The sequence below is a fragment of the Lonchura striata genome, chromosome 23 (genome assembly GCF_050655825.1).
Source record: "Lonchura striata isolate lonStrDom1 chromosome 23, ASM5065582v1, whole genome shotgun sequence".
Taxonomy (NCBI): domain Eukaryota; kingdom Metazoa; phylum Chordata; class Aves; order Passeriformes; family Estrildidae; genus Lonchura; species Lonchura striata.
This window is the reverse complement of record NC_140725.1, coordinates 8,717,057-8,729,279: the sequence shown is the minus strand read 5'-3', so window position 1 is coordinate 8,729,279 and position 12,223 is coordinate 8,717,057. Positions and strand designations below refer to the sequence as shown.

Genomic DNA, 12,223 nt, shown 5'->3' with positions numbered 1-12,223 from the left:
TTTCCTTTCTTTTCCCAAATTTCTGAGTCTGTGAAGACCATGGGGTGATCTCTGCTCATGTTTTATACCTCTGAGGGTTGGGATTAGCAGGATGGGGAAGAGGTGGAGATCTTCAGGCAATTTCAGCCCAGAAATTGTATTTTCAAGAGGAATTTGTTCTTGGAAGTGTTTAAGGCCAGGTTGCATGCATCTTGGAGCAACATGGTCTCTCTATTTATCTCTCATTTGCTGGTCCTGAGCCCATGTGATTTTGCACCCCAACCTTTCTTCATGGATCATTCATTTTAGATGACACATTTGTGTCTTTTTTAGTTCTCATTTTAGATCACTGTCAGTGCCTTTCTGAACTGTGACACTCGGCAGATATTTCTGCAATGAAAGCATTTGTGAGGTGCTGCAGTTTGATAAATGCTGACCGATGGGCATTAGGAGCTTTGACTGATTCCCTGCTCCCAGTTGTCCCAGTTCTGCTGGAACAGAAGTCAGCAGCTTTTGGACATTATTTAAATACCTCTGTGCACTTGTGCCTGGGTGTGATTTCATGAGATGTGATGGGCTGAACAGACAAGGTTTTGCTCTTCCTCTGCTGCAGCTCTTTGCTCCTGCTGCATCCAGCCCCTTCCAGCATCATCACAGTCTGCCGTGAACTCGTTTAACCTGCTGAAGTGGCAGAGAAAAAAAGAAAATAAACAGCTTCCTCCCTCCTCTTGTCCCCAAACTGCATATCTTTCTGCTATTTGAGTGGATTAAACTGGCTTGCAAGTGCCTTCTATAGGCAAAGAGGATGGTGGTGTGGAGGCTGCCTTCCCCTTTTGGTGGCAGAGGGCTGCTCGGTCAGCCCCAATGGCTGTGAAGCCTCAGCCCTGACTCTCCTTTTAGTGCCACTGCTACCATAAAATCCCACAATGGTTTGGTTGGCAGGGACCTTAAAGCCCTTGTCAAACCATCCCCTGCCATGGGCAGGGACACCTTCCACTATCCCAGGGTGCTCCAAGTACTATGCAGCCTGGTCTTGGACACTGCCAGGGATCCAGGGGCAGCCACAGCTTCTCTGGGCAACCTGTGCCAGAGCCTCTTCACCCTCATAGGAAGAATTTCTTCCCAATAGTCCATCTGGCCTCTGTCAGTTTAAAATAATTCTCCCTTGCCATGCCAAAAGCCAGTGCGCTGGAACAACAGCTATACCAGTGGCAGTGGGAGCACTGGGGGTTCTGCCTGGGAGGGAAAAACCTCCCGAGTCCAGAAGATGCTGTCACTAACACCATGAATGCATGATGTAATCTGATTGCCCTGATTTGTCTAATCAACCCTTACTTATTTTTTATTACATCATTTACAAAATGAAAACTTGAAAATACTTGGAAGAGTTTTAAAAATTAATACCATTCCCTTGGTCACCCCAGTTGCTGCTGTGGATCCTGGGTTACAGGTTAAATTGGGATAATGAATTCTGAGTGAGATCCCAGCCCTGCAGTGCTTGTTCCATGTGATGCTTTGTTTGTTTGTTTGACACCTCTAAATCTGGGGTTTCAGCCTGCTCAAGAGGAGAGGAGGGACGACCAGGAGCCAGAGAGAAGAGAACTCGAGGACAGGGAAGAAGGGGAAGCAAAGGAAGAGGGTGCCAAGCCAGAACTGAAGCCAGAGTCTCTGGAGACGAGAGCAGACAAGGATTTGAAAGCTGCCCAAAAAGTAGTGAAAAGACACAGAAGCATGTTCTGCAAAGTTGTCTTGCTGGATGACACCATTTTTGAGTGTTCTATGGATGTAAGTACTTTGGGAGTTTGGTTCTGTTTCTCTCTTCCCTCTCCCTTCTGCTTCTCTTGAAAAATCACCACAAACACAATTTTATAGGAGCCTAATGTGCTGCCAGGGAATTACATGACAGGTTTTACTGCAGAACAAGCCTGCTGTAAGCTATAACAACTTATTTACTGTGTTGTAAAAACCCCTGGGTACTAGGAATCTTTATTGTTCTACAATTCCAGGGTGCCTTACTTTATAAAGGTGGGAGAAGTTTAAAACAAACCCAAACTTTATATTACTTGTTCTTCATGATTTCTTATTTGCATCCCAGAGTTTTTGGGGTAGGTTGCAATTGTCTAAATAACTTTTGCCTACTTGACTTTGAATAAAATGTGTTGTATAAAATGGATTTGTGCTTTTCTAGTCCCCCAGGGTACCTTTACCTCTCAGGCTGCTGGTTCACTTAGCTCCTGGTGCTTGGATGTAAAGAAAAAGACACTGTGTTTAGCCTGCAGTTGAATATATTTCCAGTAAACAATTTAAAATTATGTTGACTTAGAACACTGTAACCCTCTTCGTTTGAGAGCTTTTTTCCTCCTTTATTTTGTGTATTCTCTCATAGGGCTGTGATGCTGTCAGGGCAATAAAAAGCAAGCAGAAATCCCTATTTTAATATCAAAATACTTGTCTGGAATAATAATAATCTGGTACTTATTATTGGAACGTACTTCCACCAGCTTGTTTTCCCTCAGTTCTGCTGGTAAGTGGGCCAGGAGAGGATATGTGGGCACAGGGCTCCTTGTGGAAACAATCACCTTGGGTGATCCTGGGCAAGTAGGTCAGTGCTGAGTGTTTGTGTAATGGTGGTGCTGCTGGTACTGCCTGGGATCAGCTCAGAGCATCACTGCCCCCATCATCTCATCATCTTCCCCTTGGCCAGGGAGACTGTGTGTAGCCCCAGGGAACCTCTTCCCCAAATCCCAGTGACAGCTTGCTGTGGCTTTGTGCCTTAGTTTGCTGCAGTGATGCCTTTGGATACCATCATGGACACTGTTGGAGGGAGAGCCATGGAAAGTTGGTGAGAGTCTGACTTGAGCAGGACATGAGAAATGTCTCTCTGTAGGTCCAGAGTGTTGTGATGGACATTGCAGAGGGTTAGGGGGGCCAGCCACCGTATCAGTGAAATTCTTAACTTGAGAAGCATCCTTGGCTTTTACACAGTGCCAGTGTAATTCTGCTCTGGTGGTTTGAGCGTTTATTAAGATTTAATTGGGAAGGAATTGCAAAGGTGTAGGCAAAGAGCAGCACAAATGTCTTTATTCAAGGAGAATTAGTGTTTTCAGGCATCCTTTCCGACTGACAGCCCTGGAAGCTTTTTCGTTCCAATATTAGTGCCAATTCCTTGAGAATAGTCAGGTTAACACATACATTATGTTACCTATAGAGTCACAATGTGTGGACAAAGGACCTGACAGCTGAAAGGCTGAAATAAAGCCAAGGAATAAAACAAGGTAGGGGTCTTGGAGCAGTTTACCATGCAGAGATACCTGACAGGAAAGCTGCAGGCTTTAGTGAAGCTGATTTTGCGTCACTGGAACTGCACCTTCTTCTAGCAATGGAATGAGCTGCTTCTGGTTGCCATAGTTTTATGCCTCAGGGATGTTTTCCTTCATGCTTTTGGACTAAAAGGATGTCTGCTCCTTGGCCAGTTCACTTCTGCAGGATTTGGGGAAGAGAAAAAGAGGAAATAGGAATGCGCAAAGTGCGTTTCTGGAGGTAGGAAGCTGTGTGCTGAGCAGCTTTGGGCACGTAAAGGAGATGGGAGAAGCTGGTTGTCATCAGCAGAGCAGGGTGATAGAAAGGCCATGGAAATAATGGGCTTTGTTTTTTTTCTGAACGTAAGAAAAGGCAGGTTGGCCCTGAAATGAATAGGTTGTAGCAGCAATTTCATCTCTTGATCCGCACCTGAATCTGGGAGATACCAGCACTGTAGATGTACCTTGGGAGGGAAAACTTGTACAGATCTTTAATGTCTATTAAGCTGTGTTGGAAAGTTCAGCTTTGGGGGATTTTCAGACATGGAGCTGGTGGGAAGAGAGAGACCTACTGTGTTTCTTGTTGCCTCCATGGAATTTTTATGTCTGGTTGCCTTACTGATAGTACACAATGCAGTTTGATCCTATTCTCTTCTTCCCGTCTCCTGTGAACAAAGACCGGCAAAACCCAGCCTTGTCCTACAGGATTTATTTGTCTGTTTGCAGAAACACTCCAAGGGACAGGATCTACTTAAAAAAGTCTGTGACCACCTCAATCTGCTGGAAGAAGACTACTTTGGTTTGGCCACATGGGACACGCCAACCTCCAGGGTAAGCAGCTGCTGGTCCCAAGGGGATTCAGCTCTTTCTGCATCATTTCCCCAGGGCAGGAAGTGGGGCAGAAGCTTCTCTGCAAACTTGTTTTGGTGTCCTCCCTTAGTATGGATTGCAGGTCATGACACAGGAAGAAATGGTGAATTAATTACTACAGGAGTGTGGATTTTCATCAAAAAGCTATGTGAATCATAGAATGAATCCTAGTGAACTTGGGTCTTTACCTGGAGAAAAGTAATTCTATTCGTCTACTGCAAAATGATGTCATTAAGTTATAGAGCTGAAGGAGTCAGGCTACCCTGGCACTGGTGTCAGCATTGGGAAGGTTTGTTTGGAGCTGTCCAGAGCATTTGGAGTTGAGCCGTTGCCCTGCAGAAGAACAGATGTGACTCTGTACCAAAGCTTCTACTCACGGTTTCAGTTTAAGGTCTGTCTTTGATTTGACTCAAGCAGTGTCTTATCTTTTGAGACCTTGGTTATCCTCTAACTCAACAATTACTCAAGTCTATTTCATAAAGCCAAAAGTGAGGTAATTGAAATTAAGAGCCCAATTCTGTGTGCTTTACACCAGTTATGTTGGTCCATATTCTGATTCTTCCTCTGCTTCACAACAATCCTCTGTGGCCAGGTTACTGACTGAGAGATGTTTGTCATTAAATACTTTATATTGTTTTATACAGAAGCAAAATAACAACCAAAAATAACACTATTTGGGACAAGGCAGAACTCCTACTTTGTTTTACGGTCTCTGGTGTCTTCCAGTTTTCTTGGATGTGAAATGTGTTTCCATGTATATAACCTGGATATTTTTTATATCAGAGGATTTTTTTAAATCAGAGAGTGTTTTGCAGAGGGAGGGGTAGGTGTACTTTTAGATCAAATCAAGAGCAAAAAGATTGTAGCTGGAGCAGCTCAGCTTCTGTGTGTGCTGTGGGCAGCTCACTGCTGCATTTGGATATTAGGAAAATTTCCTTCCCAGAAGGGGTTGTCAAGCCCTTGGCGCAGGCCACCCTGGGAAGTGGTGGAATGTCCCTGGATCAAAAAGCTTATAGATGTGGCACTTGCAGATACTGCATAGTGCTAAAACTTGGCAGTGCTGGAGTAATGATTGGATTTGATTAGAGGACTTTTCCTGTATGATTCTGTGGTCTCCCGGACCCTCGGACTTGCTCTTCTCATGTCTAGGCTTTTGGCATTGATTCTTCTGGAAGCAGAAGCATGTACCTTCTCCCCCTAACCAACAAGGGCTGAGAGGTTGTGCAGCTTTTTAACTGTAGGGAGTGAAAACTGATTGTTTTGTCAGATCTGTGTCCCAGAGCTGGAAGCTGGGGCAGATGAGGTTGTTCAGCTCCATTGTGGAGAAAGCTGGTTTGGTTTGCTCTGATGGGTGAAAACACCATTACTTTTTTTTAAATCTTTCTGGTTATGTTTCATTGAACTTCGAAATCTGAAGCTCTCATGCTGTAACTTCCAACAAGACCTTCCCCAGAGTTACTGATTCACAGGTAAAATGGTGTTAATGGGATCCAAGGATTGGGCTATTGCACCTCACCTGCAGTTGTGTAGAGCAGGCGGAGATATACGTGTATATTCCTGGATAGGGAAGGGTTGTATGTGACATTTTCCACCTTGATATTCAGGGAATAAACTTTCTGAGGATCAGTAATTACCCACATGGGCATAGCAGAGGGTGACAGTGGGATTAGGAGGTTGTGACAGTGGCTGGATCAGCTGGGCACCATGGAGCAGCAAGGAGCTCATTGCCCTGAAAGGGAGGCTTGTCTGCCACTGATTCATGACCCAGTGGGATAAAAGTGCTGTTAATTGCTGTTCCCATCATTGTTGGCTGGATCAGGCGGGGTGGGATGCATGACTGCACCCTGGGCTCACCCCAGTAACGAGCAGTTGTGGCACCAGTTTAGCCATGGAGATGCTGTGCTCCAAGCTGTGGCCTTAAAAAGGCAGCAAATCTTCCTTTCAAATGGATTTTGTATCCCCACTTTTATATATTAGAGTAGGCATATAAAAAAAGGAGATTAAATGTAAGTATTACTGTATCCCTGCCATGAAGTTACGTGTCCTTCTGGTCAGGAGGGATTAGCTTGGGGGATTCAATGAGTTAATTCCTTCACCTCAGGAGACCTGGATGTCCAAATCCTATTCAGACCTGGTGAAAATGAAGAGGTGTTTAAATGTAACCTCTGCAGGAGGGTTGCTAGCCCAGTGCCAGCACCTGCAGCAGGACAGGCCCTGACTCCTGAAAATGGAAAGGCTTAGACCATGGAAAAAACGGGAATTGTGTTTTGAGGCTTAAATTGCACCACCATCCTGCAAAACCCCAAATTACAGAGGAGGAGGAAAAAAGGATCTATTTCTAAATTTGTAGCAGAGATAATACTTGAATCATAGATAAAAGACATGAAGTTTATGTCACACTCCTCTAAAAAATTCCAGCCTTACTCAGGAATTGGATGTTTTTATTTGTATTTCAGCAATTAGGTCAATGAAAACTATAGCTAATAATAGAAAGTCGTGGTGATCTTTGATCTGAATAGGGTAAGTAAGGATATACAGGGGTTCTTAAAATTAATGTATCTGTCCTATTTACCTATTTTTAAGGGTTCTGGAGAATAAAAAAGGTGTTGTACAAGTACCCCTGATAGCTGGATGTGGCTGTGGCCATACCTGTTACTCTGTTCTTGCAGCCCCAAATAATCTGCTTTTTTGGTTTTTTTTCCCTCTTGTTACTCCTGCCTCCCTTGTGAGTCCCTGGTAGGTGAATGGTTGGAAATACACCCACGGAGACCACAGCCTGGAGTGAAAGTAGTGAAGAATGCACCATCTTGTCAGTTTCCATGGTTGCCTTTGTGTCAAATATTTTCCTTTCTTTTTCTTCCTGTATTTTTAGCAATTTTCAGCTTTCTGTGGTGTTTCTGGAATGTCTGGTAAACTGTGAATGTTTTTATCCTCTTACAGACATGGCTGGATCCTGCCAAAGAAATAAAAAAACAGGTTCATGGTAAGTAGATGTAATTTATCATTTGTAGTGGGGTGTGGTTTCTCCCAGTGTGGCTCCGGTGAGCCATCCAGGGGGCCCAGGAATGGGGAGAGGTCAAGTGAGGGTGTCTGGCAGGGATCAACACAAGTTCAAGCAGTCTGTGCATTCTTTGTGGCCTTCTTAAGATCTTCTTAATGTAAATTTAGAAAAAAAATGTAATTTCCTTGGCAAAACAGCTTGACTTGTGTTTGCCTGAAGGAAAGCCACACTGTCAGTGCAGTGCTGAAATGGGGATGTACTTCTTGCTGGAGGATGGGAAAATGGGTGTCAGTGGGAGCCACTGAAATCCCAAAGGAGATTGCGAGACCCCAGGCAGAATTTTATGCTGGAACAAGGTTTATGGACTGTGAGGCTGTTTTGGGCTCCAAATAGGGGCACTGGAATGATAAATGGCTTTAGAAGTATCAGCTCAAATGTCAGATGTTCTCTCAAGTTGTGTTTTAAGGTCTGCTAGCACTGAATAAGTTCAAGATGAGGGCAGTGTCAAAATTAAATATGTTTTAGAGGCTTTTGTTTTCTCTTGGGAGTAAGTCTGACTGCTTTAGAAGTCTTGGGAAGGAAATTACTGGTTTTTGGATCCTTTTGGTGGGAGGCCGAGGACAAAGTGTGTCATCAAATGCAGCTTTGGGGGGCAGTGCGAGGCTGTGGAGTAGGGAAAGCTCCTGGTCTTGCCATCTTCTCTTGGAATCAGTAGCAGGGTGCATGTGAAGGGCAGGAGCTGCTCCATCCATAAAATTCATCCAGTGAATGTAATGACCAGCAGCCTGCTGTGAATTCTGTTCCTATGGGGATGGGTTAAATTACTTGATTTTACTTCAAGTGAAGGTATTTTGCATGTACATGCAAATATGTGGACACCAGTGTGGTGGTTTTAGGTAACCTCTGCTCCCTTCATTGTCACCTTGGAATCACTTGTTTTGAACTGTGTGTGATGGAAACAACGTGCCTTGTGTTTAATCCGTTATGGCATTGCATAAGAAGTAAATTCAGGAATTCTCCATTCCCCCTGTTGCCTTTGTGAGATTGGAATAAACCTCTGAGTGAGTTAAGTGCAGGGGTAGATCTTCTCTTTCTGAAATAAATCTTATTTTGAACTAGTGTTAAAAGGCACAGCAGGGGGAGATGTAACTATGGAAATCACTCCGGACTAACTTCTACTGGGAAATGGGATTCTTTTCAAGGAAAAGAGAGAGCTACCTCTTCAGCTGTGTTATCTGGGCTGTCCATACCACATATCATGCCAATTCTATGTGTGTTTATGTGAATTCTGACTTAGTTCATGCCTGTAATGGTGCTATACAAGGTTTGAAACAAGGAGTATTTAAGCAATTAGGTCTGGACTTGAAAAGCTCTTCCTATCCTAGTGCTTTTTGTCTTCATCCAGAGGTTGATGCTTGTGTTGGGCTAAATTTAAGCTGTGTCTGAGCAGCTAATCCCAGTGCATTCATCTGAGGAATGATTTAGCACAGCCTTCCTTGAACTTTGAAATTTGGGTTAAGCAGTAAACCAATCTATTCAATTGGTCAACCAACTAATTAATTAATTTATAGTCTATGCCTGACCTATCTTGATGAATCCATTTTCAGTCAATGAAAAAACATGTCAGTCATTGAGCTTCTTAGCAATTAATTTAATTTTTGCCACAAGTTGTGGTTAATCCAGGTGATTTTCCCTGACTTGCTTTTTTTCCTCCTGCTTTTCTTACCTGCTGTAAATGAAATCACATCTTATGCTTACACAGGTGTTAAGCTGCAGCCAGCTGTGAGAGCAAGCAGTATCAAATCAGTGTTGCATCTGCTAAATTCTGAGATCAGATTGGCTATTCTTAGCTCTTTTTTATATCAACTGGTCATCACAAAGCTGTCCCAGTGTGTTTATTTCTCTCAAGTTCTCTCTTATTGCAGGAGGCCCCTGGGATTTTACCTTCAATGTCAAGTTTTATCCACCAGATCCTGCCCAGCTAACAGAGGACATCACCAGGTGAGTTACCTGGGGATCCTACTGCCATGTTCTCTTGGATATGGAATAGAAATGTTTCATATTTCCCTTCAGGAAGGAGATCAGATGCCTTCACCATTTGGAGAGGGTTTGGTTTGCTTTTAGTGGATGTGAGGATTCTCCCACACTCCACTAAAGTCCATGTGTAAAGCAATGTCATTTATAATTCTGCCATATGTATGTTCATATAGAAAAGTAAATTCTTACCTAAAGCCAAGATTTTCTGGTCATAGTGTCCTTTACTCCCTTTGCAGAGTGGAGGTGACCTTGAATCCCTCAGTCCTCCACGCTGTTTACCTTGGAAATGAGTAAAAATTGGAAACAAGCATTGTCATATATTCATCAGTGGCATAAAAAAAGAGACTGATCCTCAAGTTAATAAATTTCTCTCTGTTCTCTGTGAATAAGTATTTTCCTTTCTGCCCTCAGGTATTACCTCTGTCTGCAGCTTAGACAGGACATCCTTACAGGGCGGCTTCCCTGCTCCTTTGCCACCTTGGCTCTGCTGGGTTCCTACACGGTCCAGTCAGAGTTGGGAGACTATGATCCTGATCTCCATGGCCCAGATTACATCAGTGAATTCAAACTGGCCCCAAACCAGACAAAAGAGCTTGAAGAAAAGGTTGTGGAGCTTCATAAAACATATAGGTAAGGTGCGGTGGCTGGAGGACTTGTTCGTGCACAGCAGCACAAAATAGGGGCAGTAATGGGATTTTCTGGTGTTTTCCCTACCTCTGTGAGATACAGAAAACCTGTGGATGTCCTATTGCTGGAAGTGTTTAAGGCTATGCTGGATGGAGCAGGGAGCAACCTGGGATAGTGGAAGATGTCCTTGCTTATGGCAAGGGTTGGAATGAGATGATCTTTGAGGGCTCTCCCAATGCAGACCATTCTGTGATTTTATGATGACTCTGTGAACATTAACTTTTAACAAAAAATCTAATACTTTGGACAAAATATTTCTAGAAGCAGGAACTATTTTTTCCTGCATGAAGAAGAAATTATGTTTTTATAAAGCAAATGGGAAGTCTTGCAATTATTTAGTAACAAGTGTTTTTTTTCTCCGCAGAATAGTCATGAAAAAGTGGGGTTTGGTTCATGTGCAAATGTAAAATTTACTTGTTTTAACCTCACCCTTTGCCTTTTAAAAATATATTTCTTTGGGATTTATGTAATTTTGGATTGTAGTTTGATCTAGTTTCTCTGTTTACACACTATAGCCTACAGCCTGTTTGGGACATTCTTCTACCATATTTAGTGAGTAACATTGTGGGAGGACTCCAGGTGATCCAGGAATTAGAAACCTGCAGTTAAGTGTTTCCTAGTGCAGCCATGACCTGGGCAGGTGTGTCTGGTTCAGGTAGGGTTGAACAACTCCTGCAACTCTCCCTGGTATCAGATTCAAGGATAAACTTTGTCCTCATTCTGTTTTGGACATATCTTCCTAGAAAGGAAAAGATGGAGCAAAGACAAGACTTTCTGACAGGCAGATGGGAGCAAAAAACTGGAGCACATTGGGAAGGGTGGATGTGGGCTGTGACTGTGACCACTCAACACCTCACTCAAGCCTTCAAATCAATATTTTAAATTTATTCCCTTCCATTTACACTGAGAGAAGAGGAAATGAGGGAAAATAAGTACTGGACCTCTGACAAGCTTCATGACTTGGAGTCAAAGGCCGTTTGCTGTGCTAGAAGTAGTGGATCACAGTGCTGAATTATTCATGCCCTCATCAGAAGGAGACTTTAATGTATGAGATGTAGTTATATTTAATCTGTCTGCATGTGCAGGAGAAAACAACACATCCCCATTTAATTTCTAGTCTATATTTTGTGAACATTAAACTTCAGAGGGTTTTCAGTGGGAATGATAGAATCATGGAATTGTTTAGATTATAAAAGACCTTGAAGACCATTGAGTTCAGCCATTACCCAGCACTGCCAAGCCCAGCACTAAACTATGTCCCCAGGTTTAACATCCATATGTTCTATGGACATTTCCAGGGAAATCTCTGCTAAACCATGCTCTGGCTCTTGCTACTGTATTTGCAAAGCACAAGGCACATATCAATATAGTGACTGATCCTGGGGCTTTCCTACAAGATTGTCCTTATAGTGGACTTCGCCCTGTCTCCCACCGCTCAAACCTCTGTTTACATCACTCACAAGATGTATGTGAGCGTTCAGTAAGGAAGACATCAAAGGAGGGTAGAAAATGAAATGTATGCAGCTGAATCCTCTCCCAGCAGAGCTGTTATTGTACCTCATACACCAGAAATGTACTAACAGGGACACTTCAATAACGTTGATAATGGCCTCTGTTATCAGGATGTCTTTGTTAAATTGTGCCCCTCCTGCAGACAGGGCACCATCTGTTCCCAGAAAGCCCTCATTCATCTGGTTCCCTGGCTGGAATCTCTGCTGAGTGGTTTCAGCTGTCTGTGTGTTTGGTTGGAGAACAATAGCTGGGTTTGGGGAGGTCTCGAGGCAGCCAGTCTGGAAGGAATAGGACCTATCACCTCTTGCTCAGTTGGGTTTCTTCTGCTGAATCAAGTTTTGTCCCCTCACTGCTTTTTCTCACTTCCTTCTCTAGTGCCTTTACAACTTCACAGGAATAAAGTGCAGCCGTGTTATTGGGATGTCTCAAAGCACAAAATTGGGCAGTAAGAGTGATTTCATAATTCATTATCTGGTCACAGATTTGTTTGTGTTGAAAGCAAAAGAAAATCTAATGAATTTCATTAAGTCTGATCTGTCTCCTCTTAAAAGCAACAGTTTTTAGAATACCAATACCTTTTTTTTCTGCAGATCCATGACTCCAGCCCAAGCAGACCTGGAATTTCTGGAGAATGCAAAAAAGCTATCTATGTATGGAGTCGACCTTCACCAAGCCAAAGTGAGAGCCCAGCATGTGTGCACCTACCTGTGGATTTTGTAATTTGCTTATCCTTCCCTTGCAGGAGCAAGTTTACCTGTTTTGGGAAGCTCCTTTGGAAAGAGAAGTATTGAAATACAGACATATAACAGGAATACCTCAGGCATTCCTGCAAGAGAAG

The 12,223-nt window shown here is 43.2% G+C and overlaps 1 protein-coding gene across 31 annotated transcripts in view; it reads left to right on the top strand.

The window, feature by feature from the left end:
• EPB41 (erythrocyte membrane protein band 4.1) overlaps positions 1-12,223 on the top strand; it is a 94,030-nt gene that overhangs the window by 44,525 nt on the left and 37,282 nt on the right. For all 31 annotated transcript variants that reach the window (XM_085559937.1, XM_085559938.1, XM_085559926.1 and 28 more), the window contains 6 exons: positions 1,534-1,764; positions 4,005-4,109; positions 7,089-7,131; positions 9,075-9,150; positions 9,598-9,816; positions 11,976-12,063. In XM_085559937.1, the coding sequence (XP_085416063.1) occupies positions 1,534-1,764; positions 4,005-4,109; positions 7,089-7,131; positions 9,075-9,150; positions 9,598-9,816; positions 11,976-12,063 (762 nt within the window). The remainder of the gene's footprint in view (positions 1-1,533; positions 1,765-4,004; positions 4,110-7,088; positions 7,132-9,074; positions 9,151-9,597; positions 9,817-11,975; positions 12,064-12,223) is intronic.